The sequence below is a fragment of the Dermacentor albipictus genome, chromosome 9, assembly GCF_038994185.2.
Source record: "Dermacentor albipictus isolate Rhodes 1998 colony chromosome 9, USDA_Dalb.pri_finalv2, whole genome shotgun sequence".
Lineage (NCBI taxonomy): Eukaryota > Metazoa > Arthropoda > Arachnida > Ixodida > Ixodidae > Dermacentor > Dermacentor albipictus.
In genome coordinates, this window is record NC_091829.1 from 114,293,651 (window position 1) to 114,313,671 (window position 20,021).

The following is a 20,021-nucleotide window of genomic DNA, read 5'->3' on the forward strand; positions in this document are numbered from 1 at the left end:
TGATTACGATGGTTGGTGCACCATGCCTCAACACAACGTTATCCATAAACAAACACACCTCTCTGTTGCTGTGCCTCGCGGGAGAGCCTTTGCTTTGGCATAGCGAGTCAGATAATCCGTCGCGAAAATAAGTCAGCGCTTTCCTGCACTAAACGCAAGAACTGGGCCCATAAGGTCCAATCCGATCTTGTCAAGTGGTGTGCGTGGGATCTGAAGGGGTTGTGGAGGCCAGCTGGTTTTGTTGGGGGCGACTTCCGCCTTTGGTAATCGAGGCAAGTCCGTACATGATGTTTCACGGCCATGGCAAGTATTGGCCAGTGGTACCATCGTCTTACTCTGTTCAGTACCCGCTTGTAGCGTAAGTGGCCAGAAGTTACATCGTTGGGACATGCTTGGAGAAAATCACTCCTAAGGGGTGTAGGAACAACCAGTAAATAATATCATCCGATGGGTGAAAAGTGCCTTTAGTAGTGAAAATTGTTGCGTAAACAAAATGACGACATTCGTCTTGAAAAAATTCTAGAAGCCTTGGACTTTGATCGTTCTAAAAAATTAGGGGTTGCATCAGTGAATTCCCAAATGGCCCGACATCACTGTAGTCACGCTACCTTGATGCTCTTGTAGTGTCTCAATGATAGGTCTGCCAGTTTGACTAACATATGTACTTTCGTACGAAAGTGCAATGGCACAGGCAGCCTTATAAGCCCATGCAAGTTACAAATTGAAAGATTTGTTCCGTGGAACATGCGTTCCTTTTGTTATTCTCTGTACCAACCTATTTGCATAGTTTTTGTATGCACTCAGGGGTAGAAAAAAACGTCCAGCTCCAACTTTGCCATTTCAGTTCTACTTGCATATTCTATCACAGATTTAAGCCAACTCGCCCGCCAATGTATTTTAACGAAGACACCTTGATGTGCTAGTTCATTGCTGGCTTGATAATTTACAATTGTGTCCTCCCTCCCTCCCCCTTTCCGCTGAATTAGGGCTGTGTATCATATCGGCTGAGTTCGCAGTTCCCCAAGGTAACGGTAGAAATTTTTTGTTCGGACAACACATTAAATATATTACAGGTAAGTTCCAAGAGTTACTTACTGCAAATGTCATAATTAGTCGCCCTTCCTTGAATTTTACCTACACATTTCTGACAGCGCGCCCTAAATTTTCGTTAAAAATAAACAAAATAGCTTGGTTAGTTCAACGAGGAAATCGCTGAAACAAAGTCGGAATGATTTATGAAGCCTAAAAATAGGGGAGGAAAAACGAAGGCATAGTAACTATTGGCGACGCTTGTAATATGACCAGGAACGTAAAAATTGTGTAACACCTTCAGTTACAACCTAACAACCTAAATAGTGCACATTTTCAGTACACATTACGAAAAGCGGCCTTCATTTTTTAAAAGCCAAAATATTTGCGGTCATTGCTCCTGCCGGGCAATACGTAATAGTGCAGCTCTTGTTTAGAAACCGCCTACAATGAAATCGTCTGTCAGACTTCACACAATCATTTAGAAACAAAAAATCAAGTAGGTGTTCCACTGATTTCTAAATGGCTCACCACGTTGGACCAGGGTCATTTTCACGACAAAAGGTACGATAACTCGTGATAACACAATGAAATTCGACAGATCCCTTTAAGATGTTCATTAGAATTTTTATGGTTGAGAAATGCTGAGAATTTAACTGTATGTAGGCTATCTGTAGACAGAGATAAATAGTTCCAGCGCTTGATAATTCAATCGTTTCATGCCGTAAGCCACAGAATCCTTCAGCGCGTCCTCCCTCGTCCACCCGCTGAATTAAAATATGGATATAGCGGTCCGAAGAAATTCGGGCGTGATGCAAGTTATGCAGGCTGATATTTGTTACGGCGGAAACTGCTCAGTTCCAGGTGTTCTCAGCAACGAGAGCGCGGACGGTGAATCCCGCACGTCATCCGCTACAGGGGATTCAACGAAGGCACAAAAAAAACATCCTGGCTGCCCAAGCAGAGGATGCGTAGTAAACAGAAGCGTTATTCATGTGGTCACTTTTCCTTTCCCTTATGACTTATCTATCTCTCTCTATCTCTATCCCTCTCTCTAGCAAATTTATCTTGAGCTCTACTTTTTTCGGGCTTTCCAGCATGGAGCTGAAAGTGGCCGGTATGAAAAGAGGGGGGGGGGAGGCGGTGGCCGAATGACATACTTTGGAGCCCACTTTTGACAATGAGGGAGGGCGGTGCTCACCTGGCTTTCCGGTAAATACGTTTAAGCTGTTAAATGAGGAAGGAGCTGGCAAGCTGGCGCATTGACTACATTAAGATATGGCTGTTTCTTTAAGAAGGCATTTCAAGCAGGATATGATAATGTCTGCTTGCTTTAAATATATGGCCTTGCAGGAGACGGCAGCCAGACTGGAAAAAAAGAGCCGATGTGCTTGACTCGTATGACCACCTGATGACAGAAATGACAATTGTCATTAAACAGTGGGCTCAGGATGCAGGAGGTCGGCTGGGCATGAAGCCATACAGAAACAGGAAGGTGGCTGTTGTGATTCAAGGGGGGAAAATTCACCGACGATTACAAAATTCCATAGTGTAAATTTGAGCGCAGCAGTGTACGTGTTTCGTTTCTAGATATATTAGCTGGCGTCGGAAATCTGCCTCTTGCGGCTCGTTGCAAACGGAGCGAAGTGTAGAACAACTGCCTCGCTGATCGGGAGATCGCGAGATGCGGCGAGTGGGTGACGCGTGGGCCCGATTCACAACAGCTGCCGCAGACAGACCTGCACTCAAGCAGCGCCTTGTTTCCGTACAGACGCCGCTCGCTGCTTTGGTGCCATCTCGTAGACATGATCACCACGAAACCAGTCTTGAGCTGTACTACGCTTTTCTTCTCACGCCCTTTCGCCATAATGTCTTCCTTCAATTTCCGCCTCGTGGTTCCGCTGCACCCCCCTCCTCCGCTTTCCTGCCTGCGCACTCTTCGTAATACCGTCTTTCATCTGCCGCAGTGCTCCTGGTTCGCTCCCATCCTTCGCTGCGTTCATTCACTCGGTTACGAGAGACAACACCGACGCTCGCCACAGGAACGGTTGCCAAGGGGGTGCGCTCTAAAAAGCGAGTCGTACCCACCGACATCTGAAGCATTGTGGCGGTACTGAAGGAGTCATTCCTTCCTATGAAACGATAGGAACATGAAATGGGAGGCAGCAGTGATTGTGCTGGCTCGAACTAGTGTGGAGCACTTGCTAGTGTTGAGTAGTGTTTGGCGAAGACAATGGTGACGCGGACGTGCAATAGGGTCGGAGGATTGGCAAGCTGAGGCATCCAGAAGGTGCCAGGGTTAAGAGACCTCACAGTCTATAGGCCAATTGCAATAACAGCATTGTTATTTCGAATGGTCATGAAAGAGCTGAAGTCACGGCTGCCATGAGTGGAGGTCACAGGTGTTCAGCGGTAGTGACTCGTGGGCTACCAGCCGCTGTGTCAATATTGAACACAGCGGCTTGGCCTTCATTCGGAGCATAGAACTTGTGCTGAAGGCAGGAAGCCCGCTGTATGTGGCTTTTCCTAGCCTAGAGATACTCTGGGTAATGCTGGAAGAGTTAAGCTTGACCGTTGAAGACCTCAGGCTGGTCATGGCCATCGCCAGCGGTGTGGTAGCAGCGGTGGGATGGGATGGATATGGAACCACGTAACTAGCTAAGCGACGACGGTCTTTTAGAGATGACCACTGCCCCCGCTGCTGTTCATTGTGCATATTGCCGGGTGGTCAAAGAACTAGAAGCTTAAGGATGTGGTTTCACTTTCCGACCACTATAGGAGGGACAGCTACTGCTGAGCCATGTGCTGACCCTGGTGCTTCTCGACAATACTGACGTCCTTGTTGGTTCGACAGGAGTGCTTCAGATACTCTTGAATGTATGTGACAGGAAGGTGGGGCGACTGCGATGCGCCTCAGCCCTACTAAGTGTGTTGTGTTGGCGTAAGGGACACCCGATGCGGGGCAAGGCGCAACGTGGCGCCTACAGGGCGTCTTCATAGACAATACCAGCTCGATAGAGTACTTGGGAAGGCGCCTCACTACAAGCCCAGACTACCTCTCGGCATATGAAAGAGAGCTAGCTGAGACGGAGAGCAGCCCCCCTAATGGATTGCTATGGTAGTGTGATGTTATTGGGGCCGGATCACTCCAGAAAAAGGGAGAAGCAGCACGCGAAACCAAAAACACACATTAGACTTGTATTGACGTACACGACACAGATAACGGCACACACAAGTGACAATGTCCCAAAATGCCTCATAGGCGACATGCACTATATCTATGGCTCGGTGGGTTATGATTGGCCTACAGTTCCGGCGGAAGCGTATGTCACCGTGTCTGAGACCTCGTTGAACCGATGCTGGCCAGCGGGGTTGGACAACAGTGTCGGCCGGCGGGTCGGACAGCCCTGACCAGCGGGGTCGGACAACAGGGTCGGTCGGCGGGTTGGACAGCCGTGTAGAACGGCCGGATCGGACAGCTGGGTCGGACAGCCGGGTTGGACGGCCGGGTCGGACCGCCTCGCGGGGCTCAGGTAACCGGCCGCAGTCTCCGGGTCGCGTCCACAGCTGGCGGGGTAGCCCCGTGGCCGCTCACCCGAACGCTCGAGCGCCTCGGTTCCGGACCGCCAGCCCTCCTGGACCAGTGCCCAGCGGAAGAGCGGGGCGAGGTAGCCTCCCAGCGGGCGACAGTGTTGCTTCAGGTGTGGCGTATTGGCGTGGTCGGCGATAGCTCCTATGGGCCAGAAGCCCAGCGAGGAAGCTGCTTTTCGGCGACCGCCGAATCTCGCGCACTGCTCACGCCACGGGCCACGGGCCACACTCTCGCGCCACGCTTTTTGAGGCGCCACTGCCGACGCTCCCAAGTCGGCGTCGATGATGATGATGATGGCTCTCTTGCGGGTATTTGCCAAGATTCACTGTCCTCTTCGCCCCCGCACGGCGCACTGTCTTCGTATGTTTATGTTTCCACTCCCGCGTACCATATATTATGACAATACCCCCCCTTTCGAGAAAGTTGTTTACAACTATTCTAACACATGGACGCGGGATGAGAACAGAAAAAAAGGAAAATTGTCATGTGCGTCTGTCCGATTGTTCATATGAGTACACGACACATCTTGCTCACAGGGCATTGCACCCAGTCAAAGAACGAACGCACAAGTCTGTTCGCTTTCAACTAAATACTAAACACTTGAGATGTCGCAATGTCTAATCACATTTTGATATATAAACAGGTGATTACGCGCGACTCGACTCAAGTAGTCAGCTCTGACATTGTCACAATCTTTTATGTAGTTAACAGTAAAAGAATACTCCTGCAAAAGGAGACTCCAACGCAACACTCTGTTGACGTGCCTGGCGCGCTCCTCTGTGGGCTTGTTTCCGGTGGCCTGGTCCCCGGCGCTTTCTCGACTTCGGAGGGTCTTGTGTCGGCGCTTCTAAGACTTCAGGACCGAACGAACTTGTATTCTTGCACGCACACACAAGCACACACTGACGAGGAAGTGGAGCGGCCTGTACTTTCTCTTTAGCGGTTGTCTTTTTGCACTTGTCGCACGACTTCACGAAGCGTTTTACGTCTCTGTGCACATCTGGCCAATAAAATTCTTGTAGGACACGATCGGTTGTTCTCCTAATACCTTTATGTCCTGCCATGATGTTTTCATGAGCCACTTCTAATACGCCATGTCTAAATGCTTTTGGTATGACCACCTGCTTAAAGGTTCTGCCAGTGGCCCGGTGGTAAAGACGATACAACAATCCTTTTTCTTCCATGAACTCGTAGCTGTGGCCCTTTCCCGAGTTAAATGACTTGCTTACTTTCGCAAAAATATGTTTCAGCGTCGGGTCTTTCCGCTGTTCTTCAACGAGTTCTCCTTTTGTCACGCCACGTAAGACGATTGTCGGAATGCACGCGGGACGAATCTTGCATTGTTCTTCAGTTCGGGCTTCAGCCACGCTCGATACATGCTGAGGCTTCCTAGGCGCCTTATTCAGCTTCATTTCTATCGGCGACGACTCCAGGTTGGGAGCATCGGGGTGCTTCCAGTCAGAGTCCGGATCGTATGGTCCTCTGACGCCTGGAAGATTTCCCAGAACAAGGTCGTAGAGCGGCTCGTCCATACATGCCACTGTTAACTTGCCTGTAAAATACGGCGTGTTCACTGGCACGACAGCTTCAGGCAGGTAGCTTGATGAGCCATCCAGAAGAACAACGTTCCTCTTTCTTCCCGTCATATATACCTCTGGAACGAGTTCCCGTCTGACAATTGCGGTATTACAACCGGTGTCTCGTAATACACGAACACTTCTTCCCAGCAGCCGGCCTTCAACCACTGGCATCCCGTCGATGGGGAAAGTTACAGCAGTCCCAGGGTTCTTGTCGTCGCTGTCACTTGATCGGCGAGTCTCTTTTCCTGGACGCTTTGATTCTTTCACTGCACGAGTCCGGACTGGTTGAGATTCGGTGAATGCACACGCAGAACTTGGTTTGTTGTCCCCGTACCGAGTTCGGCAATTTTCAGCTGTATGTCCCGTTCTGTCGCACAACTCACACTTCAGCATACGCTTAGGTGGGGCACGGCAGTCAGGAGCCAAATGTCCAAACTGATGACAAAGGGTGCACATAAGTTGCGGTTTCCTGGGAGCTTCAATGTCTTTTCCACCAGAATCCTTTGTGTTATCGGGACCCTTTCCTAGGTTTGTCCAGTTCTGCGCCTCAAGAAAGCGATCTGTCAAGCTAGCAAATTCGTCAAGGGATTTGCACTCTCGCTCCTTCAAGAAAATGACTAGCTTTGGCTCGCAACAACGCAGAAACTGTTCACAGATCATGTGATCTCGTAGACCTTCATATGTTTTAGGCACATTAGCCATCTCAATCCAATGGTCAAAATAGGCTGAAATTCTTGCTGCTAACTGTCTTCCAGTTTCGCCCTCTACTGCTCGTGCTTTACGAAACTTCTCTTGGTAGCCTTGAGCCGTGAATTGAAACCTTGGTAGCAAAGCTTTCTTTACCTTCGGGTAATCTAATGAATCGGTGGCAGTCATCCGACCGATCACAGTTAACGCTTCCCCAGACAGACACATGCTCAAAGCAAGAGCCCATTTTTCTTGTGGCCAGTCCTGCCCTGTTGCTACGCGCTCAAATCGCTGTATATACGCGTGTAAGTCATCGCGTTTCTCGTCGAACAAAGGGAGTAACTTCTGTGGATTGAGGGATGACGAGGAGGTGCTGGACGCAGTCAAAAGTTCAGAAGCCGCTACCGGCACATTCCGAGCTCCTTCCTGAAGCTGCAGCTTTAGCTGGAGGATCTCACGCTGCCTCTCGTCAGCTAAGCGCGCTAATTCAGCAGCTTCCTTCGCTGCCTCTCGCTCTGCAGCTCTCTCGTCCCTTTGTTTTGCCTGTTCGGCCTCAATCCATCTGCGAAGTTCTGCGCCTGACAATCCTATTTGGAGTCCTATAGCCGTGATTTTCTCTAAATCCATGGTGCCGTCTACTAATGTGTGTCTGCGCTCAAGCGAAACTGCCCCCTTTCACTGTATTTACGAGTGAATCCTGGCAGGCTCGCCAGTTTGTGATGTTATTGGGGCCGGATCACTCCAGAAAAAGGGAGAAGCAGCACGCGAAAGCAAAAACACAAATCAGACTTGTATTGACGTACACGACACAGATAACGGCACACACAAGTGACAATGTCCCAAAATGCCTCATAGGCGACATGCACTATATCTATGGCTCGGTGGGTTATGATTGGCCTACAGTTCCGGCGGAAGCGTATGTCACCGTGTCTGAGACCTCGTTGAACCGATGCTGGCCAGCGGGGTCGGACAACAGTGTCGGCCGGCGGGTCGGACAGCCCTGACCAGCGGGGTCGGACAACAGGGTCGGTCGGCGGGTTGGACAGCCGTGTAGAACGGCCGGATCGGACAGCTGGGTCGGACAGCCGGGTTGGACGGCCGGGTCGGACCGCCTCGCGGGGCTCAGGTAACCGGCCGCAGTCTCCGGGTCACGTCCACAGCTGGCGGGGTAGCCCCGTGGCCGCTCACCCGAACGCTCGAGCGCCTCGGTTCCGGACCGCCAGCCCTCCTGGACCAGTGCCCAGCGGAAGAGCGGGGCGAGGTAGCCTCCCAGCGGGCGACAGTGTTGCTTCAGGTGTGGCGTATTGGCGTGGTCGGCGATAGCTCCTATGGGCCAGACGCCCAGCGAGGAAGCTGCTTTTCGGCGACCGCCGAATCTCGCGCACTGCTCACGCCACGGGCCACGGGCCACACTCTCGCGCCACGCTTTTTGAGGCGCCACTGCCGACGCTCCCAAGTCGGCGTCGATGATGATGATGATGGCTCTCTTGCGGGTATTTGCCAAGATTCACTGTCCTCTTCGCCCCCGCACGGCGCACTGTCTTCGTATGTTTATGTTTCCACTCCCGCGTACCATATATTATGACAGTAGGTAACAGTGGTCATATAGCCAGTGCGAGGTGATGCGAAACCTGAAGAATACGGGGTCAATGCGAGGGCTCACGCTCGCCAACGTTGTGCTCTGGCTGCCCTCAGGCTTATGATAGTTTTCGGGGAGCCGTCAATGGGAAATAGGCAGACTGGAACTTGGAATTCAGAAGCACGCGCCAATTGCAGTGATACAGGGGGAGATGGGGTGGTCATCTTTCACCGCGAGAATGGTGGTGGCGCAGGCGACATACATAAACCAGCTCATGACAATTTTAGAGAAAAAGTTTGCACTTCGCGTATAGCTACACGATGTTTGCAGACTCGTCGACGCGATGTATAGGATGGATGGCCGCACTATGTCGGCGCCTCGTACTCCTGAAGGTTTGTCTTGAGAGCGTGGCAGAGTATCTTAGAGACATAACGAGCAAGGAGGCGCGCCTCGAAGTACGACAGATAGAGACCACGGCATGGCAGAAATCCGCCAAAACGAAATTGCCCTCACAATGTATTGCATCTACAAGCTCCCGAACGCACGGAACTTTGCTACGGCAACTGGAAGGGAAATGTGCTGCAGGAAGAGGCGAGAGCTGGCGTTCTTCGTACGTGTATATGGAGAGCGGGCTTCACAAAATTTATTGCACGTATGTGTGCCGCCTGGGGAAGATCTGACGAGACTTTCAATAATGTCATCCTCGAGTGATCAGGTACTGCTCCATCGGCCTGCATATCGGCTCTGCCAGGTGTAATTGGTGTCCTCACAGGAGAAGAATGAGCTATCATTGATGCGACCAAGGGACGCGTTGAGTAATGGGAGCAGTAGCGAGTGCAGCGCGGATGAATGTTTTAGTTCTCGGTTTTTATTTTTGCCGGTGTTATTTTTTTTATTTGGTAGTTTGCTTCTTTTGTTTTCTTCTTTTCTTGTGGTGACGCCGGCTTGAAGACTTCGACGGACTACGGTGGCTCCATACAAAAGGCTCGACCAGCATTGCGGTCACCAGCGGAAATGGAAGTTACGTCCTTTATATTCCACTTAAGTGGAAGCATGAACATAAGAATGTTGAACAGACAAACACGCAAACTAAAACGGAGAGAAACGGGTAAAGAACAACAGTTATCTGTTGTTGTCATCTCGTACAACATCGAAGTTCTACGCCTGCAGCGCTGCAGGTGTCATTTGCCATAACGTCAAGGGCTCGGGGGCCCTGGTTGAATTGGTTCAAACCCCGGCCACGGCGGCCGAATTTCTATGGCGTTCAAATACAAAACCAGCACTTACACCGCGCAGTGGGCGCACGTGAAAGAAGCCCCAGCGGTCAAAGTTACTCTGAAGTCAAGGCGTGTTTCATGACTATATCGTAGTGTTGTCGCGTTGCACACAATAATTCAATTCTCATTCACGTTTAGGGAGCCAACATTCAAGTTTTGCACGCTGGTTTCCAAAGGACGCCAGCGTTGCGAACTACGTGACAGTTACAAGGGCGCCATTGTGCTTACGGAACGACAACTGTAGCACCAGCCGTTTTCAGCCAATGTCTCATTCTTCGTATGCTGCTGGCCAGACTACATGTACGATTGCCACCGCGACCAAGCCTATGTGGCAATAATAATAACAAGGAAAAAAAGTCATCGTCCCCGAAATTCTTGTGCCAGATATACTCGCCACAGGCTGCCTATTGTTACAACAGGACAGTAATCCTTTCTTTAGTCTCTGGCCAGTGTTCAATAGAATGTCTGTTTGGCCTACGCTACATAGGTGTATCGAAATTGATTCGTTCGAAATGTAATATGTTTTTGTCTGAAGAGTCCAAACAACGTTTTGTTCCTTCTCATCAAATGTAAATTCACGTGCTTATCCAAGCCAGGAGACCCGTCGACGGCCACACATTCACCTTTCTCTGACACTGAGAGGCAAACAATTTTGTAGGCCGTCTGTATCTTGCTTAGTTCAAAGATAATCAATTTGTTACTTCATTTTTTTTTACGTTTTCGTGCATCGTAATCACGACGTAACAGAAAAATCGTAAGCTACAAGTATTTGTTTAGCCAGTTGCAGGATTAAACTGGGTATTTTGAAAGAAGTTTGGCAGAACAGTTTGTCCATAATTGAAAGGTTACTTACCTGGATCAAACTTAGAGTAGTGCAGTTGTCTGAGTTATAAAAACATATATTGTCCTTTCCCGCCTTATGGTCTATCGGGCGCGGTTCAGGGGAGAAACTTGTAGCCACCGTGTAGCGGTGCGGCAAGTTCCGGACATACACATAAAATTCCTGATCTTTTTTAAGGTCATGAACAGTTTTGAATTTGACAGGTGCTAAGCCTTTGGTATCACTCAAATCTTCGGGATGCTTGGAATCATTGTCAAGATAGAATGTTGTCCTATTAAGAAAAGGAAAATGTTGTATTAGTTAGGCACAATCACTCCACTGTGTTTCTTTGCAGATAAAAAATAGTTATAAAAAAGAAGCTATGGAGTTCATATTTCTTGCTGTTTTTGATAAAGCCACGCGTCCATCGTTCAAAAAAATAACTACACCCGTGGGCAATTAAATGTTGTTAAAATAGCAATGGGGCTGCGTCTGTCGAATAAATCAAAACACCATTCTCACTATTCTCAAATATTATGGATTATATAGCACATACTTTTTTTAATACACAGCAGGTTCCCTATAATTGCATTCTGCAAAAATGAAACAACCTGTTTCAATAGGAAGAAAGGAGCACTGTGCAACCTTGCGGAGTCATGACCACGTTCCGACTAACACCTTTTAATTGAGCAGTTGCAATCGGAGTTGCCTCCAAAAATAAATCACACAGGTATATGAATGGTTCATTTGAAACAATGCGCGCATACAGCGCCCTTGAGAACATTACAATCGATTTTTACAGAGTCTAATTCACCCAAACACCTGTCACATTGTCAAAAGCCCAACCATTATTTCCCCCTCCCCTTATTCTCGCTCGATTCGGTCTTCGTTGCGGTCACAATTTCTTTAGGGCAGCGGCAATTATTCTATAAATTCCGTACAACACACTGTTAAAGCTCCGGATTGCTGACATACCCAATTTAGTTCGAACTATATTATTACCTTTAACACTTGACACACCGCATACGCATTACCCAGATTGTCTGTGCACAATTTTGGGCCAATATAGGGCAGGCTATTTAGTACACCGAATTCACCCATGAAGTCTGCTACAAACATGGTGTCATGCATAAAAAACAAGGATCCCTCAATAATTATTTGCACAACTTTTTATAATGCTAAGAATGTTAATGTTTTGTCACCGATTGCAATTATGTCCCCTATTTCCACCAAACACAAATTTGGTGTAGCGCAGATTTATATCAGGGCATTGGGAAGCATAGTTGAGGGCTGCCGTATGACGTAAACAATCGAACACTTGCTTAACAAATGTTTTGCTAAAGATTTACTTTCTTTACAAGCATTTCACTTCGCAGTGAGATTCCCGTTAGCGTCCTCAAATGCTGGCTAGGTTTCATTTTTGTGCCATCTGCAGTTTTGCTAGGGAAACAGCTTGATTTCTGCGCCGCTCGTAAGACAAACTCCAAAGGCTTCAGAGCACTTGTATATTCAATCATCCGCAAAGACGGCCAAGAGCAAGCAAATTTTAGCTCTTACTCTGTCCATTACCTAGAACGCTTCAACCTGTACTACCAGACAGACACGTCCGCAAGTGTCATTCACCTTTAATGAAATCCTCATCACTTAACTCGAGCAGCGCCATGTCCTGCTGGACATGCGTTACCAGGCTCACGGATGCTGTGACTTGGCTCATTTCCATCTTCTTCTTGCAATCCTCTCCCTTCGGTGCCGGCGTTAGGCCCTAGTCATCTTTCTGCTCGCGAAAAACACGCCATGCGCAATGTTTCCACGCACAGACGAAACTTTCACGTACGAGAGCGGGCTGCTTCCGAGGTGCTCTTTGCGACACGACGCAGCAAAGACCTCGGGTGCTTGCTGTCGCTGTGTTGGTTTCACCCTTATAGCAAAATTGTAATGAATTAAGTAGGAGCTTCTTTTTATGGGGTTTTACGTGCCTAAACCACTTTCTGATAATGAGGCAGGCCGAAGTGCAGGACGCCGGAAATTTTGACCACCTGGGGTTCTTTGACGTGCGCCTAAATCTAACTGCATGGGTATTTTCACAAGTCGCCCCCATCGAAATGCGACCGCCGTGGCCGCGATTTACCCGGCCACGGCGGCCGCGTAAATCCTACAGGGAATTCTACTTGTTTATGTGCAAAGAACGCGCCAGAGGTTTTTTGAAGCCGTGCATTATTTCGTGTACTAACATCTCCTCCTGGAATAGGGATGAAGCAATTCTGTTAAGCAGGTGATTCAATAACCTCATTTTTGCCTAGTAAGTTCCAGACAATCTCCTACGCTTGGACGGCTAAGGTTGCCAGTCAATTGGCGAAAGTCATTTCCGCCACAACTCAAAAAGACGATGTCATCTGCAAACCATATGTTGCTGATATATCCGTCTGTCCCAATTTAATAGCCTAAGCGTCTGAACAGGGAGTGGGTAGCCCACAGGAAAGAGAATGTGTACTTGCCTGATTTCTGTCTAGGTCAGTATTCTTTCGCTTGGCCAGAGACGAATAAAATAATTTACAGTCTCTGCAGACATTTTCTAAGGTAGTCGCGTATTGTTTCTGAACTCAGTTGGCTACACAACAGCATGCATGAGTGCAGATATCCCTATTAAATAAAATGCCAGTTCTTAGTATATCAATCCGAGACACCAATGACGGTTGCAGACTGCAAATTTTTCAGCTGCTTCATTCATGACATGAATATGATGCACTGCCTACTTATTTAGTAATACATTTACATTCAACCACAGGACAATGCCATAGTGCAGGTAATAAGTTCTTATACAGAAAAAAAAATATTGCACATGTTACGGAACGTGTCAGAGTATTAGAAAAAGCAAGGGATGCTAGCTATTCGAAAGTCTAACTCTAGCATTGCCTGTTTTTTAGATATCCATCAGTTTGATCAACAGTTCTACACATTGCTTATTTCTGTTGAAATTCTCGTGCAAGCAACATCATTCACCATATGAAATGACGAATGAACTTTTACAATTTCTAGCAGACTGGCGAGTCTAGGAATGTAAAACTTTGTCGGGAATATTTGTTGAAGCTAGTCTCCAGTGCCCCTAGGACTTATCAATAAAAAGACCCCAAACAATGTCTCAAACAACGACAAGTGCTCATGAGTGTATGTCATTCTGATAATTGTGTTCGACTTGGTTCGTGTGAAACTTCATTTTCCTCACCCTGGGTTGGTTTTGTTGATCAGTGCGTCGGCTGCGTACATACGAATTAGTACGAGAAATTCTTCCTGTTTGGTGATTTTTTCATGCTGGGTGATGTTGGGGGATGTTTGTTGGGTGATGAGAAAAGAGCACACAGTCGGCGTCAGACGGACCTTGGACCAAAGCTTCACTGCCTAATTCCTTATATCTTGAAAAGTGCCTGTACAAGTGCCCTAAGCGTTGCTGCACAATATTTTGTAACACTGCCCATTACTGCACAGCATTTCGCAGGCACTGCAATAGGAGGTACATGCTTCAGAGCCCGTTGAAGAGACACCAGACCAGCTTGCTTGCGTCTAAAAGCTGGTCGAATTAAATGTTACGATTTGACGAGGCTTCTGCATGCTCCCTGGCTGGAGAACCATTGCTTCAGGAACTTAAAGAACGCAGTAAAAACAAACCAGATGCCTACTGCAATCCTGCCCCTACAACAGGAAAACAACTCTTTTCACATTTGTGAAGCTGCGGCCTTCCAGCATAGCCAGAACGTAAGTATGGCTATCATTGACGCAAACAGACAATAATAATTTTACTTACGCAATGTGACTTACAAATTTTGGGAACTAGGAACAAGGGGTGATATGCAGGATGCGCCGAATTTCTCGTTTGCGTGGGTTTTACCCGAGTTCGCTTGAAGGCAGCCAGTGAACGGAGATAGCATGCAATGCGCAACAACAGCAGGCAAAAACAAAAGCACCGAAAGCACAAACGTCGCCTTTTAAAGCTGGCCGAGCCTGTGCTTCCTCCTTCTGCCGTAGTAGCACTAATAACGCACGGACTGCACGCGGAAGTCCTGAAGCAAGTGCAAATACGGTCCCCTAAAACTATTGATGGGCTCCTGGAGTGCTTCACGACATACCATCTACTTCAGAAGAAAATCTAAGCGCTAGCTCAAGCACTCACTTCACACGGTCCGGTGCGGATTGGTCAAGCCGTATACTGCGAGAACCGTGCCACCTTGCAGGTGGCGCAGAGAACTTGGGTTGGCGCGCTCCCAGAGGTCGGGTAAATAACGTCGACCGCGACCCTGTCCCTCTACTTTCGGACGCTGAAGAGGCTCCGACGACGAAAAACTGATAAACAAGGGTGATCAGCCCAACCCGATGACCACAACTGAGACTGTCCCTCTAATTTCAGACGCTGAAGAGGCTCCGACGACAAAATGAACTGATAAACAAGGGTAATCAGTCCGACCGGATGACGACAACTGAGACTGTTTATTTAACTTGCTCTAGCCTACTTCACATTCCTGTCCAAGTGGGAAACAGACGTATGATGGCTTTGGTTGACAGCGGTGCTTCTGAGTCTATAATAAGTGCCAAACTGGTAGATGCAAGTCACCTGCATTGTGGAAGAGTACTACGGGTGCAGGGCTACGATGGAAAAGTGGCAATGCATAATCAATGGGCATCAGTAAACATCGAGTTCCAAGGTCATGAAATAGAGAGTGAAGTATTAGTGATTGAGGGGTTGACGTACGACTTTCTGCTATCCAAACCAGATATAAAGAAACTAGAAATCAACGTATACTGGGACGATGCGGTTTTAGTGGAAGGACCATCAAGGCAAGAGACACAGCCGGATCGAAAAGCTAACCAGCGAGTTGTCAAGTGCGCGGAGGATATTGCATCGACCTATCCTGAACTGGTATGCATAGGAAGCTATCCACAAGCGATGACGTCACACAAGGTACCTTTCAGACTAACTGACAAGACCGTCATCTGAAAATCACCTTATAACATGTCATTAGAGCGCAAGATATGGTTGAAGAAGGAATTGCAGTAGATGCTAGATGCCACTATAATCCGGCCTTCGGTGTCACCCTTCGCCTCTCCCATAACCATTGCACCGAAAGAAGATGGAACTTTCAGACTGTGCACAGATTACAGGGTTCTCAATCGACAGACAGACAGGTGGTTGCCGAAGTTTTTCACGTATTGACTTCTGCAAAGGTTTCTGGCAGATCCCCCTAACCAAAGAAATAAAATGTACACTGCTTTTATCAGCCCTTGGACCTGTACGAGTATAACTGGCTTCCTTTCGGCTGGAAAAACTCGCCAGCATCGTTCCAGAAGATTATGAACGAAGTCCTGAAGCCATTCCTATGTGTCTTTTGTAACGTGTACATAGACGATATTATCGTCTTCTCCAAAACAGAGGCGGAGCATCAGGCACACCTGTCCCAGGTATTAAATGCCTTGAGCTTGGCACACCTTAAGGTTAATTTTAAGAAAAGTGCGTTCGTTCAAAGAAAAGTTGTGTTTCTTGGAAGAGTGTTTGATGGGACTACCATAAGCACGAAACAGGATCCGTCGAGAGGATATACCAACTGGTAAAACCATATGACGTCCAATCATTGCGTGTGTTTTTGCGATTAGCAGGACATTTCAAACCCTTCATAAAAGACTTTGCCATAAAAACAATATGCCTCACGCGCCTAACGCAGAAAGAAGTTCCATTTGAGTGGGATGAGGAATGTGAGAGAGCCTACCGTGATCTGGTGTACAGAAGCTCTGCTGACCCTATTCTACGCATACCAAATTTCACTTTACCCTTTGAACAGAATATTGACGCCTCACATTATGGGACAGGTGCAGTCTTGTACCAGAAATGTCCAGAAGCATCCGGCCGAGAAAAGCGACACGTAGTGAGTACTACAGCTACACCCTCAAGCCACCTGAAGTCAACTACACCACTACTGAAAAGGAAGCTTTTGCAGTCCTTAAAGCAAATCAGTACTTCCGTACCTACCTAGAAGGTGCGAAGTTTACTTTGTTCACCGATCACTGGGCCCTCACTCATCTCTTGAATATGACCCAACCAGAAGGACATATCGCCAGATGGGTGAACTACTTGCAGCAGTTCGATTTCACCATCTCCCACAGACCTCGACCCCTTTTGACTGATGCAGATGCATTGTCTAGACTGATGATACAGGCCAACAACGAACAATCAGAAGAAATCAATGAAATTAAATTGTGAGAAGGCACTGAATAATTGATTTTTATGGAAGATCGCTATCACGTCCCGCCAACGCTGGTTTCCAGGGCGCTTTATTTGTACCACGATAGCCCAGAATCTGGAGGACACGACAGATTTTGGCGCACCTACAACAAGCTAGTCAAGAGATTTACGTGGCCTCATATGAAAGAAGACGTCAATCAATACGTTCGTTCATGCCAAATTTGTCAAGTCAACAAAGTTAAATATAAGCAGCCTACGGGCACCCTAATAATACCTTGAAACTCGAACGCACCGTTTGAAGTTATACACCTGGATTTCGCCGAGGCAAATAAGAAACGAGAAGGAGTCCGAAAAACGCAAGCTTTTCTTCTGGCCATTGTTACGTTTCGCCTACGACGCGCGGTATAGCCGGCGCGGATGCAACGGACGCCGGGGCTTCGTTCAAAGCGGCGGACATTTTGGCCCGTTCGGAGCTGCCGCAACGCCTCCCGCCAAGTGCGTCCCGGCATGTTTCAGTGCCACGTGTCTTCGTGTGTGCGTGTGTGTGTGTGTGCCCACGCTTGTCAAAGCGTGGCAGCCGGGGAGAGGAGCTCCCCAAGTGTGAAGCGAGGAGGTCTGACCGGCGCCGGCTCGGCGGATGAGTCACTACACTCGTCTCAACATGTCTCTCAGCTTGTCCGTGCCCCTCCGTCACGTGGTCTCATCCCGTGACCTTCCTTCTTGCCCGCGACGCAGAGAGTATAAAAGCAGCTGCCCCCGGACGCCAAGAGAGAGGCTCCGAATTCTTCCGTCGAGAAGCGTGCTCTCCCGTCTCTCCACTTCGGTCGACCTGACCGGCCGCTCTTTTTCGATGCTAGAATAAACAAGTTGTTCTGATAGCAGTCGACTCATGCTTTGCCAGGACCTTCGGATGCTTCCAGTTGTGCCCCGGGCCGCCAGGCCAACGCTACCCTTGGGGCTTACGACACAGTTGCAATAACGGGTGTCAGCACTGAGATTCCAACACCATAGATGAATGCACCAGGATGGTCGCGGCACGAGCAGGAAAAAAAGATGCGAATAGTGTCATCGCCCTTCTCGAACTGGATATGTTTAAAACAACCAGGACGATTGTATGTGACAATGGTCCAGCGTTCAAGAGTGAAAAACTAGCAAGATTGGGTCGAGACCACAGCATATCAATCCAATTCTGTGCGCCATACCATCCCGCGGCGAATGGGCTTGCAAAGCGTGCTATACGATATGTGAAAAAATACATCAGGATGTACGATAGCTTCCCTGGTTTATGGAAATGCTCTTTGGAAGCAGCTGTAAGACATCACAATCGCTCCTACACAAGTAGATTGGTATGCAGCCCGCAGTTTGCTTCTTCAGGAGAAACCCGTATTCTTCATGCGGACCGGGAACTGGGGCTGTTACAAAATCTCAAGGTCGTCGAGTAGAGGAAACATAAATCCCAGGAGGAGAGGTACCGTAAACAAAAGACAAAAATTTTGACAAGCGACATTGCTCAGATATTCCAGACATTCAAGTCACCGACCTTATTTAGCTTGGAAAGGATTAAGAGAATACAATGCCAAATTTTATGGTGCTTACTCTGTGGCAAAGACAGCCACTCAGAAAGGAATATTGAAGACGGTGTGGCACATTGGCGAACGTGGCTCAGTTGAATGTGCTTCGAGTGGAAACGTTTTCAAGTATTACCCCAGGAGGCGTTAGCAAAGGAAACCTGGAAGGGTGAAGCGGTATGAGCTTTCGAATAGATGATGAAGAAGCGCAAGAACCTGGGCTCAGGAGAAGAGAAGGGGGTAGTTAGAAAGAAATGGCAGACAAGATGGACGCCAGTTTCTTAGCAATACTTTCCGTCTATTGTGTGCTTTAACTAGGAACGCTAGGTTTTTTTCATCACAAAGTAATCATTCAATTATTAATTGGCAATAATTGAATGAATTACTTAATGATTCTTCGCAATTGACGTGGCAATCACAAAGATGTAGGACACCGGAAGTAACCTTCGAATCAAGCATTTATTTCGTGCTGAAGTGTGCCTGGTTATTTCTTCCTCCAAAAGAAAACGAACACCCGCGAAATACGCAAAACACGAAATAGACGCGCGCTCGCGTGCCGCGACTCAATCACATCCAAGCAGTTTTTGAATGTTGTACGGGTGCATTCGTTTCTCGCCGCATCGTAGAAGGCTTCGTCCTGTAGAATGGCTCGAGAGGCTTCGCGACCTAATTAGCGTGGTGCGATAAGCGTCAGCATCTGCGAACGGAAGATTGTTGTACTCGATCATGAGGCACTCGGGATAGCTTTAACCTTCAGTTATCATGAAGAAAGCGACAAAATAAATTTTGACAAATGTTAAAAAACAGTGCCCACGAAGAAACAAGGCAGCTCTCGTTAGAACAGAAAAGAGCTACTCAGGGGTGAGTTTATTAAAAATAAACCTGAAGCATGTAAGGCTTATCAGCCGCTCACAAAGAAATATTCAAATGTGCAACCGGTGAAGCCATTTACGCTTTCTGTCTCTTGAACTCCGGAAAAGAGGCAGTACAAAGCAGTTTTTACCTTTTCCTACCTTTGTCGCAAGCTTTCTTTCGTGCAAGGATGCGGTGATAGTTCCAGTGCATTGTATTTAAACAATGACAAGCTGAAACTGAGCGTTAAAGAGTCACGTATTACATCAGCTTTGAGGGGATATTTCCACTGCCACCTATAGCACGTGCTCAAGGAGGTCACCATCTGATGCCATACAGTACATGCTTATTTCCAACACTTTTGCGGTTGCAGCTTCGGCCAACGACGTGTGATAGTCTGTGTTCGATGTGGTAGTCTCGCTGCCATGCACGCGATCTTTCACGTAGTCCCAGAGGAAGTCCAGCGGCACCATGTCAGGCGACTTTGAAAGCGGGGGTACAGGTCCGTGCCGGCCAATCTACTGTCCAGGAAAAAGCTTGTCGAGCCACGCTCGAGACTGACTACTACTATGCGCAGGATCACCATCGTGTCGAAACCAGATGTTCCGAAGGTGAGCAAGTGAGAGGTTGCAACATGCGTGACTTACAGGACCCTCGAGGATGTCGTTGACGTAGTGTCGCGTCGTTAGTGTGCTGCCAAAAAAATATGAGTCCAACGATGTGGCCACCCAAAATACGAGAGCACACTGTTATTCGTGTCGTGTTTGTGCAAGACAGTGGGGATTCCTATCACACGAGTAGTGCGCATTGT

General features: G+C 48.0%; 1 protein-coding gene across 10 annotated transcripts in view; it reads right to left on the reverse strand.

Annotated features, from left to right (window-relative positions):
- The window catches only part of LOC135914605 (uncharacterized), a 257,330-nt gene that overhangs the window by 32,360 nt on the left and 204,949 nt on the right, over positions 1–20,021 (reverse strand). For 9 of the 10 annotated variants that reach the window (XM_065447520.2, XM_065447523.2, XM_065447528.2 and 6 more), the window contains exon 8: positions 10,598–10,856. The exons of the other annotated variant lie outside the window; for it this stretch is intronic. In XM_065447520.2, coding sequence (XP_065303592.2) covers positions 10,598–10,856 — 259 coding nt within the window. The remainder of the gene's footprint in view (positions 1–10,597; positions 10,857–20,021) is intronic. 10 annotated transcript variants of the gene reach the window in all.